The 19,168-nt window shown below is 41.3% G+C and overlaps 1 protein-coding gene across 3 annotated transcripts in view; it reads left to right on the top strand.

The window, feature by feature from the left end:
* The window catches only part of dph1 (diphthamide biosynthesis 1), a 119,088-nt gene that overhangs the window by 10,508 nt on the left and 89,412 nt on the right, over positions 1-19,168 (top strand). For all 3 annotated transcript variants that reach the window (XR_009768907.1, XM_061681584.1, XM_061681583.1), the window contains exon 3: positions 11,117-11,180. Coding sequence is in view for 2 of the 3 variants with exons in the window: in XM_061681584.1 (XP_061537568.1) it covers positions 11,117-11,180 (64 nt within the window). In the remaining variant the exon portion in view is untranslated. The remainder of the gene's footprint in view (positions 1-11,116; positions 11,181-19,168) is intronic.

The following is a 19,168-nucleotide window of genomic DNA, read 5'->3' as shown; positions in this document are numbered from 1 at the left end:
CAATACATGTGAGTAGGGCTATTTTTATTTTATTTTCATTTATTTTTATATTTATTTTGGTTATCTAAAATCTCATCAACAGCTTTTAAATTTGAATCACGTTGCACTACTTGTGGACTGTGTATAAATAATCTGTACATGCAGCTAATGTGTATTCATTGTCTCACTGTCTGTTTAGTCCTGTTTTTAATTATTTTATTTGTTGTTTGCCAAGTTAAATTCCTGTGTTTCTACTTGATGCTTTGGGCGAATAAAGTGATTCTAATTCTATATCAAACTGTAAAAAACGTCTCTGAACAGAGGAGGATGTTTGCGGTATCTCCTTTCGTCTTTTTATAACAATGTCAAGACATCTACCCCCTGAAAATCACCTCAACGGTAAGAGTGGCCGAACGAGCTGTTTTGCCACAGGACGAGTGTATGACTGATTGGTTTGCATGTTTCACTAACCACACTAGGCAACAACAACAACAACGCCCTATTGTTGACCAACCCCAGGGAACACACACACGTAAGCATAGAAAGAGGGACTCCACACCAGAAATTTAGAGTTGAAAAAGCCTTTTGGAATAAAGGTGAAATGTCTTCATCAAACCAGAACAGCACAGTTGCCTTGATTCAACTTTTGTGGAATGAAAAAGCCATTAATCCCGTTCCAGAACCCCAAGAAATACCCAAATTTTTCTGAAATGTATTTTTTAATAAACAAAGTACTGTACTGTATAAAAACATACAATAATAATGTAATGAAATAGAATGTAACGAACTCACCAATATTTTATTAATAGCTAAAAATGTTTCCACTTTCACTGAACTTCATCTTTGCCTTTTTCGTCACGCCTTTCTCACTTTCATCAGCTTCTACATCTTTTCATGGATGTAGGTCCACAACTTAAATATTATTTTAACGCACTTTGTTGCTATTATAGCCTTTTCTGACTCCATCTGCTTCAATGTAGTATATATAGGAGAAGTGCTATGCTCGCACTGCTTCGCCAAGTTGACTACACACACATCAGCTTCAATGTAGTATATATAGGAGAAGTGCTATGCTCGCACTGCTTCGCCAAGTTGACTACACACACATCTTGGGCACGTTTTTCTATGATTTGAACCTGTAATTCATTGGACATCATCCACATCTTTTCAGCACTCACGTTCTCTCGACCCATGCTTAGAAAATAGAAATTGTTCAACAATACCTGCGGAAAAGACAACAGATACTTTCACTTTACTGCAAGCTTCTTAAACACGTGAACTGATGGTGGCGGGATGTTGTGAACTTCTCTGCCGCCATCTAGATGTGAAATGCCTGAAGTGGACCTGTTGGTCACAAATGTTCTAGCAACACAAAGCACAAAATTGACTAAGCGACGGTTCACGGCTCGAAAAACTTGTAAATTGGGACAGTTGCAAGTCAAGCGTACCACTGTATTAAGATGTTAGGTAGCAGTACATAAAGACCGTGCTTCGTATGACATAAGATGTGACTAATTGACCAAAGGTGAAAACTTCTATGTTCCAACACATCTCTACGTCCTCGCTGTCTTAAAGTGGAACTGTTCCTTTAACAAACATAACAGAGCACTCCCTGCCTGACATCAATCACCACTACCCAACTGTCAAAACGGATACTATGGATTCTGGCCAAATAAGCAGGACTGTGACTGGCCACAGGAACATTGTTCCTGTCCTTTCTGGAGACTTCAAGCTTTACCTTTCAAACTCCCATTTGCTAGTGGTATGTAATTAGTCCTGAAGGCTGGACGTTTCTCTTCAGTTGGTTAGGAGACGTCTTTAAGCTGTCATTGCAAACAAAGGCTTTTGTCCAAAGTATTAAATAAATACCAGTTTGCATGTTCAATACTTTTTTCCCCTGTGTCATTTCACATTATTACACACACAACTTAATTTCTGAGCTTATTTGTTCTACTTTCCTTGTATATATGGATTACTTGGGTTGTTCCCAACATCTGGTGAAATTTTCATGTCAATAGCACCTTTGGAAATACATTTAGTGATAAAAATGGTGACGTGTTAAATACTTATTTCAGCCGCTGTAAGTGTAATGCATTATTATTATTACTTCCAGGCAGTCGGTTATGGTAGGGTGATTACCACTTTCTTCATCTGTCCCAAAAGGTTTGAGCCAAATGCTAGACTTGGTGCCACTGCTGGTTTGGAGGGCTTTGACCCAGTCACAAACAGGATTAGTAGAGGGACTAACCTTTAGAGTGAGGAGTGCTGCTAGTGAAAATATTTGACAGTCATCACTGGTATGAGAGGCCTGGCCATTGACGATTGCTGCCATCTCTCCCATCATTGTGGAGAGTGCTCAGCTTTGAGACTGCAAAATGCAGGAACATTATGCTGAGGATCCATTTAGGCATACCAATCATACTCTTCCCTGGCCAGCCCATGTGAGATTGCTTGACGAACATTGAAAATTAATTTGTAACCTTGATCAGACAGGAACCTTTCCATGGATGTGTTGTTGATGTTAGATTGAATCTCGAGCTTGTTGCATCCACTGAGGAAATTAGTTCCTTTTTTCAGAATGGTGTTGTGTTCCCTAAAGGTTGTGCCTGGTCAGACGTTTTGGAATATAGTGCTTGTCAGGAATAATGAGAGATTTCTCTTCTGAATGGAGTTCAGCTTCTCTGATGTTATCTATGACTCTTAGGAGAGCATCAGCATCAGTTAATGGATCTAAGACTTTGCTATTGCACCATTCGAGAGGCATACTCGAGTGTATATCTGCTCTTTAACTGCACATGTGATGGTTCTCTTAGCTTGTGCAAGTTCTGCAACAGTCGTTGCTGTGTGGCAGCGATGCCAGCCTTTGCAGGCATTACATTTTACTGCAAGATTTTTCTGAAAGAAGTGACCGATGTGAGTTAGAAGAGCAGTGGCATGGTCCTGAGATGGACATGCATTCAGTACTTCTCTTTGGTTTGAGGCACATTTGTGAAGCCTTAAGTTCGAGTCTGACAGAACGTCGTGTCCTTGAGCAGCTCCGCTGCGGCCTCAACTGGGAGGAGTGAATCTAACTTGTCATCTTCATAAACGTCACAGTTGTCATCTTCATAAACGTCACATCAAGTTCAGCATTCTTCACGGACATCTTTAAAATGGGAGATGGCCACTGCAGGGGAGGGACAGTTCCCAAAGACATGGACCTTCTTCAAGTAGAAGCACTCACTGCGGCAGTTTTCTGAACACCTCTTGGGCATACATTTCCAACTATCACCCATCCTAGATCAATTTTCTGAGCATAGGGAGCATCACGTGGACCCTCCACTTGCTTGCGCACTTTGTGCACTGAGATGATATCTCGCCCAAGGAGAAGCATGATGGATGCATTTGGATCCAGTGCGGGGATGTGGTAAGCAACTGATTTAAGGTGAGTATGGTTGGCTGCAGCATTAGGTGTTGGAATTTCTGATCTGTTGTTGGGGATATCCTCACGTTCTAGCAGGCTTGGTAAGGAAAGGCACACTTTTCCATCCATGGATTCAATTGTGTAGTTTAAAGCCCTTCTCCCTCTGGTTTCTGTCACTCCAGAGCAGGTGCAGAGGTAATATGAAGCTGAAGGGCCTTTAATGTTAAAGACATCGAAGAACTGTGAACGCGCGACGGATTTATTGCTCTGCTCGTCAATGATTGCGTAAACCTTCAAGACTTTGTCAGGACGGCCACTGGGATAGACTTTAACAAGGCAAATCTTTGAGCAGGAATTATCGCTCTGAACACCACCACATACCCCTGTAAAGCTAGCATTGACTTCTGCAGAAGGTTCTGGGTTTTGCTCCCACCCATGCCGTGTAGGGTGGGTTGGATGCTGGATCCCTGGTGCTGGTCAAGGATGAAGTGCAGAAATGTGCTTGTCACTGTCACATTCAGTGCACTTAATAATACATTTACAATTCTTTGCATTGTGTTGGGTAGATGTGCACTTAAAACACATCGCATTCTCTTTCAGAAATGCTTTGCGTTGCTCCAATGGCTTTTTACGGAAGGCCCGACATTTCTGGAGCAGATGAGGTGTTTTATGAATGGGGCACTGTTTCTTAGTATCATCAGCCTTAAAGTGTGGTTTGTCAGCAGTAGGAGAAGCAGAAGTCAGGACATTGGTCTTGTGTACTTCATTGTGGTGGATCAGCCTCTGTTGGATTCTGTCTGCTTTTGAGGTGTCAATTTCAGCTTTGAATTTAAATCCTGGGTCATTTCTAATTCTAGCTTGTTTTTCAATGAAGTCGACAAAAACATCAAAAGGGGGAAAGGATACATGGTGTTGTAATTTGTAGTTTGTTCCAACAGTGAGCCACTTTTCTTGCAGGTTGAACGGTAACTTCTGAACCAAGGGGTTTATCCCTCGTGCTGTGTCCAAATATGTAAGCCCAGGCAGGTCTCCATCTGCCTTGACTGCCTTCAATTCTATGAGGAAGTCACTCAGGTGATGGAGCTTTAAATAATCGTTGTTGGAGATTTTGGGGAAGCTATTGATTCGTTGAAACAATGAATCCTCCACCATTTCAGGTGCGCCGTAGCAGGTTTCCAATCTGTCCCATATTCTTCTTAGTCCTCTGTCTGCTGAGTTCACATGAACAGCCCTGATACGTTTGGCATGCTCAGCTGACTCCTTTCCCAGCCACATAACCAACAAATCCATCTCTTCACTGGATGTGATGTTCAAGTCCCTGATTGCATTCATGAAGGACTGTTTCCATGCCCTGTAACTGCATGGCTGATCATTGAACTTTATCAGGCTTGTTGAGACTAGCTCACGATGAGCTAAATATCTTGCAAAGTCAGCCGCTTTCACTTTGTCATGGATAGACTGAGTTATATGGCTGGACGCCAGATGATGAGATGAGCTGTAGCTTGCTGTGTAAGCTTGATGATTGTCTTGCATGTTGTTTGAATATAAGCCGCTGGCAGGAGTGACCCGTGACTGTGCAAGTGTTGTGCCTTTATGTGGTGTGGAAACAAAGCCATCCCGAGGTTTACTGTGCCCTGTCTGGAGATGTGGTTGTTGACTGGAATACACAGTTGGTGATTCGTAACGCTGCGTTTCATTCCATGTCAATGGCTGTTGGACTAGTGGTTCAATCTGACTGGCTATGTATTCTTTTGTGCGCTCTAATGTGTCAACTGGAGGTTCAAACAACTGCTGGAGGTGGAGATCTGTGCTGCTTCGAACACTGCCTTCAACAGCCGCTTCCAGGACATTTGCTTCGGCTAGAGCTGCTGCTGCTTCTTCCTGCAGTGAGAGTATATCCATCTTCGCCTCAAGTTGTGCTTTTTCTACCTTGAGTGTCATTTCTTTTTGTGCATAAGACAGACGTGCTTTGGCTGCCTCTGCTTTTGCTCGAGCTTTTACAGCTGCAGCCTCGGTGGAGGAAATCTTTGACCTCGCTGAAGCATGTGCGGTGGAAGATCTTATTCGTACTGAGCCTTCTCTGCTGTCCATTTTCTGTCCTCATGTATGCTGTATTATCTTTTCAGCCGTTGTGTTGCCTCGATATCTGCTTATATCTCGGATTCAGCCCAACACGTTTCCTTGGTCGAACAATCCAAGAACGTCTTTCTTTTCCACAGGTTTGACCATGAAAATGGTAAAACTGAAAAGATACAAGCAGACATGATGCTTAAAAGAAGTTATGCCGAGCAGTTGCAGACATACAGTGGGTGTGAAAAAGTGTTTGCCCCCTTCCTGTCACACTTAAATGTTTCCGATCTTCAAACAAATTTAAATATTAGTAAAAGACAATACAAGTAAACACAAACTGCAAATTAGTTTTTTATTCTTACGGGAGAAAAAAAAAATCCAAACCTACATGGCCCTGTGTGAAAAAGTGATTGCCCCCTAAACCTAATAACTGGTTGGGCCATCCATAGCAGGAAGAACTGCAATAAAGCATTTGCAATAACTTGGAATGAGTCTCACTGTGGAGAAATTTTGGCCCACTCATCTTTGCAGAATTGCTGTAATTCAGCCACATTGGAGGGTTTTTGAGCATAAACCACCTTTTTAAGCTCATACCACAGCATCTCAATAGGATTCAAGTCAGGAATTTGGCTAGGCCACTCCAAAGTCTTCATTTAATTTTTCTTCAGCCATTCAGAGGTGGACTTGCTTGTATGCACAGGATCATTGTCCTGCTGCAGAACTCAAGTTTGTTTCAGCTTGAGGTCACGAACAGAAGGCCAGATATTCTCCGTCAGGATTTTTTGGAAGACAGCAGAATTCATGGTTCCATTTACCACAGCAAGTCTTCCAGGTCCAGAAGTAGCAAAACAGCCCCAGACCATCACACTGCTGCCACCATATTTTGCTATTGGTATGATGTTCCTTTTCTGAAATGCAGTGTTACTTTTACGGCAGATGTAATGGGACACACACCTTCCAAAAAGTTCAACTTTTGTCTCGTCAGACCACAGAATATTTTCCCCAAAGTGTTGGGTTTAATCAAGATGTCTTCTGGCAAAATGAGACGAGCCTTAGTGTTCTTTTTGCTTAGCAGTGGTTTTTGTCTTCAAACTCTGCCATGCAGGCCATTTTTGAACACTGACCTTAACTGAGGCAAGTGCGGCCTGCAGTTCTTTGGATGTTGTTGTGGAGTCTTTAGTGACATCTTGGATGAGTCATTGCCCCACACTTGGGGTAATTTTGGTCGGCCGGCCACTCCTGGGAAGGTTTATCACTGTTCTACGTTTTCACCATTTGTTGATAATGGCTGTCACTATAGTTCGCTGGAGTTCCAAAGCTTTAGAAAAGGCTTTATAACCTTTTCCACACTGATAGATCTCAATTACTTTCTTTCACATTTGTTCCTGAATTTCTTTAGATATCTGCATGATGTCTAGGTTTGAGGATTTTTTGTTCTACTTCCCTTTGTCATGCAGGTCCTATTTAAGTGATTTCTTGATTGAGAACTCGTGTGGCAGTATCAGGCCTGGGTGTGGTTAGAGAAATTGAACTCTGGTATGCTAACCCACAGTTATGTTTTAACAGGGAGCCCAATCTCTTTTTCACACAAGGCCATTTTTTTTCTCCCATAATAATAAAAGCCATTTAAAAAGTGCATTTTGTGTTTACTTAATTAAATGTTTGAGTGCAACAAACATGCAAAAAAATAAATCAGGAAGGGGGGAAACACTTTTTCACACCACTGTTTTCATATAATTTTATCATTAATGATAAATGGCTCATTGAACTAACTTGCTTTTGAAAATCAATTAATCTTACTGATATGAGTATTAGAATTATTGGCAGTTGTTATCCATCAAAATGTATTTCATACTGGATCGGTCTTGGCCCGGGTTAACAATGTTCGGCACCGTTAACCTGCAGGGCGCCAGTGGAAATTCAGCTACTGTGGGTCGAAGACAAAGGCGAGGTGGAAGGCACAGAGCGTAGAATTGAATGTGGGGACTTTGAATGTTGGGACTATGACAGATCAATTTCGGGAGTTGGTTGACATGATGATTAGGAGAAAGGCTGATATATTGTGTGTCCTGGAGACCAGGTGTAAAAGCAGTAAGGCTAGATGTTTAGAGACAGGGTTTAAATTATTTTACCATGGTGTAGATGGGAAGAGAAATGGAGTAGGGTTATTTTAAAGGAAGAGTTAGCTAAGAATGTCTTGGAGGTGAAAAGAGTATCAGATCGAGTGATGAGGCTCAAACTTGAAATTGAGGGTGTTATGTATAATGTGATTCGCGGCTATGCCCCACAGGTAGGATGTGACCTAGAGGTGAAAGAGAAATTCTGGAAGGAGCTTGACGAAGTAGTTCTGAGCATCCCAGACAGAGAGAGAGAGAGTCGTGATTGGTGCAGATTGTAATGAACCTGTTGGTGAAGGAAACAGGGGTGATAAAGAAGTAATATGGGTAAGTACGGCATCCTAGAAAGGAACTTGGAGGGACAGTTGGCGTTAGACTTTGCAAAAGGGATGAAAATAGCTGTAGTGAGCACTTTTTTCCAGAAGAGTCAGGAACATAGTGTGACCAACAAGAGCGGACGTAGAAGCACGCAGGTGGATTACATCTTGTGCAGATGATCTGAAGGAGCTTACTGGCTGTAAGGTAATGGTAGGGGAGAGTGTGGCTTGACAGCATAGGATGGTGGTCTATAAGATAACTCTGGTGGTAGGGAGGAAGATTAAGAAGACAAAGGCAGAGCAGAGAACCATGTGGTGGAAGCTGAGAAGGGAAGAGTGTTGTGCGGCTTTTCGGGAAGAGATGAGACAAGCTCTCGGTGGAAAGGAGGAGCTTCCAGAAGACTGGACCACTACAGCCAAGGTGATCAGAGAGACAGGCAGGAGAGTACTTGGTGTGTCTTCTGGCAGGAAAGGAGAGAATGAGACTTGGTGGTGGAACCTCACAGTACAGGAAATCATACAAGGAAAGAAGTTAGCTAAGAAGAAGTGGGACACTGAGAGGGCCGAGGAGAGGAGAAAAGAATACATTGAGATGCGACGTAGGGCAAAGGTAGAAGTGGTAAAGGCCAAACAAGAGGCATACGATGACAAGTATGCCAGGTTGGACATTGAAAAGGGAGAATAGGATCTATACAGGTTGGCCAGACAGAGTGATAGAGATGGGAAGGATGTGCAGCAGGTTAGGGTGATTAAGGATAGAGATGGAAATATGTTGACTGACTCAGCACCATCACAACTTTCTTCCATGAGTATGTCATTATCTCCCTTCCCAAGCACCAGTAATCATACCGTGATCACAGCATTTTCACGGCAGCATTAGACAATCACAGCAATATTTTAAAGGCAAGTTTGAATAAACTTTACAACTTTTCAAATATCCATCCATCCATCCATTTTCTGAGCTGCTTCTCCTCACTAGGGTAGCGGGCGTGCTGGAGCCTATCGCACCTATCATCTGGCAAGAGGCAGGGTACACCCTGAATTGATTGCCAGCCAATCGCAGGGCACATACAAACAAACAACCATTCACACTTACATTCACACCTACGGGCAATTTAGAGTCTTCAATTAACCTAGCATGCATGTTTTAATTTTGGGTTGTGGGAGGAAACCAGAGTGCCCGGAGAAAACCCACGCAGGCACGGTGAGAACATCCAAACTCCACACAGGCGGGGCCGGGGATTGAACCACTCAGCACTGTGAGGCGGACGCTCTAAAACTTTTCAAATATTTTCAAGAGTTTGAAGGGCACACCTGTAAATTGTACAACTCACACTTTTTATGAAGCTGTTTGTCTTTACTGTTATGCACTTTTGTCTTTACCATGACAAAAATAATTGTATTTCAATGGGCCACCACTATTTGCTCGTCAATAAGGATTACCTTTACTATGAATGCCTAAAATAACTTTTTGGAAATAGTACTTTAAACATGGTTGTTTCATTATGGGAGATATTTACCCATAAAAAAACAAGAAGGGAGAAAAAAAAAGCAAATTTAGAATGTGTATTTTTCTTAAACGTTTCTTTACCGTTATTGATCAAATTATATGAAAATTACCCATAAACACTTGGTCCTGAAGTAAATGCTTCAGAGTTAATTACAAATTTCTCATTCAATTGAATATTTATTGCTTATTTATCCCTTATCTCTTTGGCCATGTATTATATATAATCATTAAATAAACCAAATTGTGTTTTACTGCACGGAGGTATTTTGTGAGCATCAAAATTCACAAACTATACTCTAGTCAACAAATAACAAACCATAATCCTATATTAGGATGTTTGGTAACAGTTTATATCGACGATGTTATGTACTGTTACGTATGGCATAAGATCTCTGCAGATGACAACAGATGAAATTGTAACCATTCTATCATCGACTGCACTTAATACCACACAACCTGTAATGAACTCCGTACTGACACATCTCGACTTCCTCGGATAACTGTACCTTTAACAAGCATAACAGAATAGGAGGTATGCTGAATATGAGTAAACTATACTTTTGACTTTTTAACCTTTTCATCGGCCGTACGTGTAAAACAACAACAACAACATAGTCTTAAAAGAAATGACACATCTGGACTTAATTGCATTCTTACTGTCGTAACTTTGCCACATTTACTTGAGTAGCCAGGACCAGAGTCATTGGTATTGCTTTCCAATGTTTTTAGAGTAAAATTTCCAGTTGTATAGGTACCACCTCATGTGTCCACTAGGTGTCTATTGTAATTATTTTTGTTTGGTCACTCCTATTGTCTCCATGTTGCAACTTGTGATGCTGAGAGCTTTATAGACGTCACATTTATTAAAATCTTAACCTGCTTTCAACGTATTTCTTCTCAAGATGCCAGCTGTCTTTTAGAGGTGCCCCCCCCCCCCCCTTTTCATGCATCACTTGTCCCCACATTTATATGAGCAAATCTTGCAGGATTTGCACACAGTCATCATTTGTGTAATCCTTTTTTAAATTAGTATGCATGCAGAAAGAGCAGCGATTCACCGCCTGCTGTCAGGATGCAGACGATGATGACGGCCAAGGTAGTTTGGCTGCTTTATTAAAATCTGTCTCTTGACGGTAACATGAAACCAGTAATAATGTTTTTTTTTATTATTGGTTCCTCTTAGTCTGGGCGGTGCACCAGGAGATGGGATAGCCTCATTTGTAACCATGTGAAACCATCAGTAGGAGCATCAGTAGTTTATCAATCAGTTCATCCATATTTAACGTTTGCTTTGGGGCTTGAATAAAATAGCGACAATTTGGCCTATACTGTATTTGCAAGTGAGCGAAAGGACAAAGCCAGCTCATGGATGTGAGAACAAAATCAGGGTTTATGATAGGACAGATGGGGGGGGGGGGGGGGGGGGGGGGAAGCATAGTGGTCGCCCAAACGAGCAGGCACGGAGTGACAGGGGAAGAAGAAGCCTTAAGATAAAGCTGTGGCTATTGGTTCACACACTTTTTCCACCAGCCTGTAAAATAAACCAACATCGCTAGTGTGGCAGAGGGGAAACTGCTGTGAAATGTCATTATTCCCTGCCAGTGGTGCACACTGGACTATGAATAGCTTTGCTGCATCACATTTACTTGATATCGGATTGCCTTTCCTCAAAACACAAGTACATAATTTTTTTTTTGTTTGCATGTTCTTCTCATTCCAGTGGCTCTGCAGCTTCCAGAGGGCCTGCTGTTATTTGCTTGTGTCATCGCAGACATCATCGAAAGGTATGTTGCAGCTGAGGAAATTTCGTATTTAGATAACTTTTAGATATCTAAGCGCCTGCCAGTAAGTGGAAAGAGCAAAAGTCAAGCTGGCGGCTTTCGAACTTGAACTGTGGCGGGCCGCTCTGCGCTCATTAGTTTAGCAAGAACCTTATCATACTTATCTGCCTCTGTCTCAATTTCTGCACAAAATGAGCTGTGATTATGCCGGTTTGGGACAGCATTCCTATCACACACTCTCGCTCTCAGAGTCGGAATAGAGGAGATATTTTTCTTGTTAATTACATTTAGTTTCAGTCAGTGTGCACAGTGTTGCACAGCAGCACTCCATCACTCGGACAGCCAAAAGTTTTTTTCCCTCCCTTCAGTGAGCGCCAACTCAATATTCATGTCCTCCACCCATAATAGTCTTTCTTTTTTGTTTTCTTCTTGTGGTTTGGCCTAGATTGTGCTTAATGAAAAAGGCTGTAAATGGAGACATGTATTCTGGTAAACACTCACCTGAGGCCCACGATGGAATATGCAGAAAAAAACTGCTCAGTTGTCCTTTTTCTTGTGGTCCCTGTGGTCTTAAATCAGCCAGTGCTTCCCAGGAACGTTGCCTGCTACAGTATGTGTCCCCTTTAAGAAAATGCCTTCTGTCATTAAACACCCAGAGTGGGTTCCATTTATAGATGTTCAGTCGATACTAATCTGTTTATGAGATGGATTAGATAGGGGATAAAATGGCCAGTGCTTCCATGAACTTTTAAGGCTCAGTGGCTATTTGATCTCACACAGGAAACTTGGACAACAGTGATTTGACTTCATTACTGCCCTTCAGAGTCAGGAAATTTAAAAAAATATGAAATAATGAAATGTCTTAATATTAGTTTGGACAGGGGGTTGATTCATCCCAAAGTATCACACCTCTATCACTTATCTATCTACATCATTCATTTCTTCATCGTACAACTTCTCTTATCATGAAAATGGAAATTCTGATGATCAGGCTTTGGTCTTATCAGCCCTGCTTCTGAGAACTGTCACAGTGCTGTGCCCTCATCACACAGTCCACATAGATGGGTTTGTTTTTAACCATTATGGAGTCTTCTATCTCAACTCTGTTTTCTCTAATTAGATCAGTAAAAAAAATTGTCTTGAGTCATTTAATGCTTTGTCTTCCACTGAATTTGTCATGTTTTTGGGACTACAATAGCAGAGAACAGATGGGTATTTGGCACTTGAGCCTCATTCAATCATTTGACAGGCTATAATTCAGCAAATTTTAGAAGGCGATCTAAATCTCTAGAGGTCAGTAAAGTGTGTTGGGAGTTCTTTATCTCTTCCAAATAAGAGCCTAATTCATCTTCCTTGTCTTTTTTAGCAAAGTCATCACGCCCTGAGATCTAACACATTAACAATGCCAGAATTTATTTGGTGTGATAAGCGGGAAGTGTTTAAATAGGATGCAAATGCTGATAAACATTAATCCTTCTTCACCATTCATCCTGCCTAGAAAGTAGACTGTACAATATGGCTCTCTTGGGAAAGGAGGGTCAGAATGACCTTCATAAAAAAGAGTGCAAGTTTGTAATTAATATTTACACATGGAGGAATAACTCTGTCATCGAAAGTCTGAAATCTTGGTTGTCTAAATGTTGCATTGGGTAAAGGTGTAGCACTGTCCTAGCTTATTGACAAGTAGTCTTAGAAGTTTAAATTGACAATTACATTATCTTTGTCTGTGATTCAGAGTATGAAGACTGAGAGTGGAGCTGAGGTCATCATCTATTGGCTTGGCTGATCCTGCACTGGAAATTAAACTGTTGACTGACAGAAGGAAGCTAAGGAAAAGTAGAAACTGGTTCGATACAGTTTTCATTTCACGTGTTAACTAGATACAGTTTATAGTGCCAAGTAGGAATACTTTCAAGTGGTTAGAACGTGGATTCTCACTTCAAAAGCTTAACTTGCATGAGAAAAGTGTTAGTTTGCCAGTTGCAGGGATGGAATCTTGAAGCAAATTCAGGCTGTTGCGGTGGCAATTTATCCAGAAATGTCCAGAAAACCAAGTTGATCTCAGACAGTCTAATTTCCACGATGTACATTTTTTTCTTAAATTAACAGGTGAAGACAACGCTGCCAACCCAAGTGAAGGAGTCTCGTTAGGCATATTTCCGCAGCCACTATTGTCAACCTCTGTCTACTAATGGATGGTAAGGTAGTGTCTGGACCGAGGCGGTGATGTGACCTTTGGCCCAGCAGTCAGACAGTCTTTTGTCACCCAGCTTATGAGCTGACAAACTCTACTCATACCTTTAGTATCAACCGGGCAGAGGTCCAGAGCAGCTAATGGAGATAAAAAGGGCTAAGCTGCCCTCAGCGTAAGGCATTTCTCTGGGATGTTCAGCTAATTCCTACTCACGACAAACTGGCAGCTGCAGTTGATAAACTTTAAAAAATGCAATAGCTCTGCACAATGAAACTATCTTTTCTAAAATACAAAGCTACAGAAAAGCTCGGCAACTTTTTTGCACTGCTGCATTAAGATAACAACTCTTCAGTTGACCAAGTGTTTGTGTGATTTCAGAGGTAAATTTTTTCGAGGCGTATTTCCCCATCCGCTGTTTTCAACCTCTGTCTGCTAACGGAGAGTAAGGTAGTATCTGGACCGAGGCAGTGATAACTTTGGGTGTTGGCCCAGCAGGCAGACAATCTTTTGTCACCCAGCTTATGAGCTGACGAGCTCTACGCTTACCTCTAGTATCAACAGAGCTAAGGTTCACAGCAGCCAGTGCAAATAAAAACCTCTAAGCTGCCCTCAGGGTAAAGAGCTTCTGTGGAATAGTCACTTAATTCTAAATGAGGACAAGCTGGCAGCTACAGTTGATACACTTAAAACAGACAATAGATATGCACAATGAAACAGTATGTGCTACCATAAAATATCAGCTGATTTCTCAACACTGCAAAGTTTGCTGATGCAGTCCTTCAACGTTTGAAGGACTGCTATGTTTTCCATGTCAGTGTTATTGCTTCTGGTGACTGAATCCTGTCTCCCGGCTGAAATTAGACTGATGTACCATAAATTGTACACTAAACTCCCATGATTGATTGAAGACTAAATAATCTTGTCACCATAAAGTGAATAGCACAAGTTGATTTATTCCCCAGCTGTGTGATTTTTCAGTTTTTCATTCCCCTGTTTCCTTTGTTGGTCTTGACATTGTCAGCGAGTCAAAGATACAAACAAAAAGCTTTCAGGATAAACTATAGCCTGTGCAGACGGGCAATGATTCATGTGCTGTCAGTGCACCATATGTTTTATTGCTTTTGATGGTGTCAGCTGTCTCGTAGCTTTAAAGATACCTTTATGCTGTTGCTTGGGTGACAGCAAGGCGAGCAACAATGTCCTACCATGCTACCATGTCCAAGTCCTGGAGACAGCCATGGCATTTATTTATTATTTTTTTCCCTGGCGTAGACTCCTTTGGATCCTATGTAGAAATGTTTCCCTGGGACCTAATCCTAGGTCTTCTTCAAGTCTCACATATCAGAAAACAATAAATTGAGCATGCAATCCCAAAGGTCATTTAAAGGTAAAAAGCTGTTGTGAGCAAGGGCGTATTCCTTCCATTGACAGACCAGCAGTCCCGTCTTGTAATTTGTAATAACTTATAACCTATGTGAGCAAGTCAATTAACATAACAAAAAAACAGACAATGACTTGCATAGTTTTGTATAATAGATAATTGCCTGAACAAGGTATAGGCATTAAATATCCATGATCGACTTTTGAGAAAATGTGCAATCATTTGTTTTATATGATCGTCTTGGAATGGGAGATGCCTTTTTATATTCAAAATGGTCTGGACGACACTGCCTACTTGAGCCGCGTGCTGACGTCAATTACACCGGAGTGCAAACTAGTTAATTTTGCATTCATAACCAAGAAACATTGTATCTTTGGAACCTCGTCAACCGAGGTCCCCTTGTAGTTCTGTAGCTACATTTTGCCTCTATCAACACTCAATTCCACACAATCAACACTTCATTTTAATTGATTATGCTGCTCATAACTGTAGATTATGTTGAGGTCATGAACTGATTTTTCATTTACTACATTTTAAAAAGTAAAAACCGAAAAAAAAACACAAATTGAATCACCCGTGGGGCTATTAGTGGCCATCTCCCAAACATTGTCAACTGTGTGATATAAAAAGCAATCAGCTTCTTTTTGTTTTTAAAAATACTGTAGTTTGTCAAACAAGACACACTTTTTTTGTTATTATTTTTTTTATTAAAGTAGATACAAGAGTAGGAAGGGGGGTGGAAAAAGGTCCTCCAGTAAGATAGACGTATAACTAAGCCCACACAGACATGTCGTCCAGCTCTGGCTTTCAATCTTCAGCAACATTTCAGGCATTTGCAATTTGTGACCATTGCAAAGCCCCATTATAAATAGCGTTCAAAATGCAAAAGAGTCTGAGCTGATTGAATTGCACCAAATCTCCACAATAAATGTAAAGAGTGGCCAAAAGCAGTGCGCATTGACTCAAGGCTAGATTTGTTACAGTTTTTTGTATTTGGTTGACAAATCTTCATCTTTGCATTTTCCACTCTGGCTTACTCTTACTCAACTGACCTGTAAGCTGTTAAAACACACAAGCTCACACACTCTTGGCAGCTTTGTTACTGTATCCTGACGGTCCTGAACCCATTCTCATTCTGTACAGGTATTGCCCTATGTGATGTGATGCTTTTGTGTCAGTGGGATACAAATGCCAAGCAAAGTGAAAAATACAGCAAAAATATATATGCAATGCCATAGAAAAGCTGGGCATCTTTGCACTGCTGCACTAAAATAACGTTGACCAGAGTTGGCCCAGACCCCAGTTTTCCATTTTTAGGCAAGAGTGAGTGTGGGTTTTGGACAGGGCAATCGGTGAATGACTGGATAAAACATTGTGGTGCATCTTCTACATGACAGATTCATCAAGTTTGAACACAATGCAATCATAAAGCCTCCACAATATGCTGATGTCTTGCATTGCGATGGAAGTTCAACCAAAGTTGTTGTGGAACTTTGGAGGCATATCTTTCCGATATCCAAGTTGTGAACATTGTGGCGTTCACATTTTGAGTCGACTTTATTGGTTTTCCTAAAAATATATTTATTTAAACATGACATTTAAAAAAATAACCCCTTGGCAAAATGGAAAGGAATCTGTGTGAAAACGCTAACCAGTCAGGTTTTACAATACAAGTGCTGTATTGTTGAGGCAGACGTTCAATGTCAACCTCCAGAACAAGTTGCGTACTTGGACAAAATACAACGGAAGGCTCCACGGTCCAATTAACCTACTGTACCTGTTCTTGTTTGTCTCTCTCCATCATGTCCAAGTCTAGATGGCTGTCAAACATGGGCACTAGATGGCTCAAAGTAACAGACCTGTCAGAGGCAATGTGTTGGTAAATCAAGGTACAGGCGGCCCACACAGCCCCGAGGCATCTGCGGGTCCTGTGCTATAGTCCTCTCTCTCCATCAAAATAGATCCATCTGTATTCAGGACAGCTGTTTGAATCATTTCTGTGGGAGCGGCAGCCACAGCATTCAGCTTCCCAAGGTAAATGTCAAGACTACCATTAGGAAGGAGATTTGTTGCCTGCAACAAATGTCTTTGTATTGTTATAGCAGCCCCTTTTATGCTGTGCTTTAAAACAGACCACAAAGGGAATAAATGTCCTTGAGCCAGCATGGAATGTACAGTATTTATTTACTGGAATGTATAGAATTGGTGTTGTTTTCAATAATTTGTGTTGGTGGTATGATATTGTAAGGTATCAAAAATACCATCATCTCTCTTGTTGCCACGGTTGAGTTGCAGTACTGCCACAAAGAAGGCTGGTTTTGGAACACGCCAAATCAGTGTTGTTTTGCTGACATTTTCAGACTCACCCCAGGTGTTTTGTTACTTTAACCCTGATAAATTCCAAAAAGCTCTGACTTAAAAATCTGATGATTTTGACACCATGACGCAATTGTTGAATGTCAGAAAGTTATGGTTGAAATATCAAAAAAAGAGTGGCAACTCCGCAACTAGGAACGACCTATGGAGCTCTGAATTGATTGGCTGTCTGCTGATTTTGTGGGATTGATTTGTTGATTAATCAATTCAAAGCTATTGAAGCAAAATGAAGTGCACTACCCGGGTGCAACCGCAAAAGAGGCATTGCCACTCCACTAGTGTTTGCCATGAAGACCAAACTGAGAGAATGATTCCTTCACCATTAAAAGTAATATCTAAATGTCAATCGATAAATTGATTGTGAATTTTCCCCTATTTTTCATCAATGAAATGTAGTCAAATTCCCATCCCTAACCATATTTATTTTCCAGGTTGTGACTGACTGGCATTCAGTCCAGGGTTTATCCTGCCTGCTGCTGAAGTCAGCTTGAATAGGTTTCGTGACCCTGAACAGGATAAATGATTTAAAAAAATGGCTGTATTTTCCCTCAATTTTCACAAACCAAAGAAGGGGAGTGTTTAACAGGCCATTACTTTGGGATATATTTGCTTTCTGGTCACGTGGTTTCGCTCTCGAAAGGCTTTTTGAGTAACATATTTTCTCATTGACACATTAACTTAGTACATTATTCTTTAATAACCTTGACCAAGTAATGCTGAAATAAACATTACCCCAAAAGTAATAGCTTCTTAGTTTTCCGTTACGCACAATCTCCTGACGACGACGGCAAGGCTAGGTCGCTTACTCTCTTTCTTTAAGGTGAAATCGATGTTGTAGTTCGGTAGCAAGACAGCGGGGAGTTAAGTGAATCAGTGACACATTTGTCCCGCTGTGAGTCATGGACAAAAATCCTGAAGGGGCACCAAGGTACTCGCTCAGCTCAAATCACATCTCATCTAGGGGGACATCATGTCCAAACAGACCTCAAAATCCAATTTGTTCTGACACAGTATAATACACTATCTTCTTGGCAGATCACACTTGGAAATTACCTGAGCTGTCATGAAAGTAAAGTACATACAGAGATACATGTGGGGGGTACTTTAACAAAGCCGTGCAAGAAAGCATGACGCTTGTCGGTTTATTCCTAATGTGTGCCCCTTGGCTTCCAAATGAGAAGTGGCAATACTAATGAGTGTGCACAGGTGGAGGCCGTGGTTGCTCATTCCACTAGTGAAGATCGCATCTGGGTTAGAAGACTAAATCCTCATTTATGATGATGATGATGATATAAACACATTTTATCCTCTTCTCACCAGTGTGAGAGAAGTAGTGCTCAGTGCTGAAGGTTATACAGCGCGCTCTCTTGCTCTCTCTCACTCTGTCCTTCCTACGCCACCGCTCCTCGTGCCCTTGATCACTTTCGCAAGGATAGCGCCGTCCCACGTCCTTGTAATTGTGAATAGATGAGGACTGATTTGCACAGCCTGCAAAATGTATTGGACTTCAGCATATGCTTCTGAAACATTCTGTCACTGCAATTTTGCTGACAATGCATATGCAGTTGAAGTAAATGTTTGGGTAGGACACAAAAACACAACTATTTATTTTTATACTACAGGAAAACTGAGCGCTGCAATTGATTGTTTTACACTGTACACTTGCAATTGAGCAAAGAGAGGAGATAAAACGGTGGCAGCAGACTGTTGGACCATAAATAAAAGACATCTACATCAAGCTCAACGAGAAATGCAGCAGAGTTGCCGTTTGCAAACATTAAATGATAGATGAAATGATAGACGGCAGCTGAGGGAAATTGTGACAAGTCGGATAAGAGGAGAAAGAAAATGAAGCAATAGCGGCCAAAAAGACTTGAACTAGTAGAGTGAGAGATGATGGGTATAGGCCTTGGGATGCACAAAAGAGGAATTAAATGGATGTGGTCTCATCAATTGCAACCAGAAAGGGCTTTCATAATCATGAGCCTTATTTATCATGATTCATGACACAAGGAGCGTGCCTTAAAAGGCAGTTAAACC

Source organism: Phycodurus eques, chromosome 7 (genome assembly GCF_024500275.1).
Source record: "Phycodurus eques isolate BA_2022a chromosome 7, UOR_Pequ_1.1, whole genome shotgun sequence".
Classification (NCBI taxonomy): domain Eukaryota; kingdom Metazoa; phylum Chordata; class Actinopteri; order Syngnathiformes; family Syngnathidae; genus Phycodurus; species Phycodurus eques.
The sequence above is the reverse complement of the archived record's forward strand: the minus strand, read 5'-3'. Positions and strand labels throughout refer to the sequence as shown.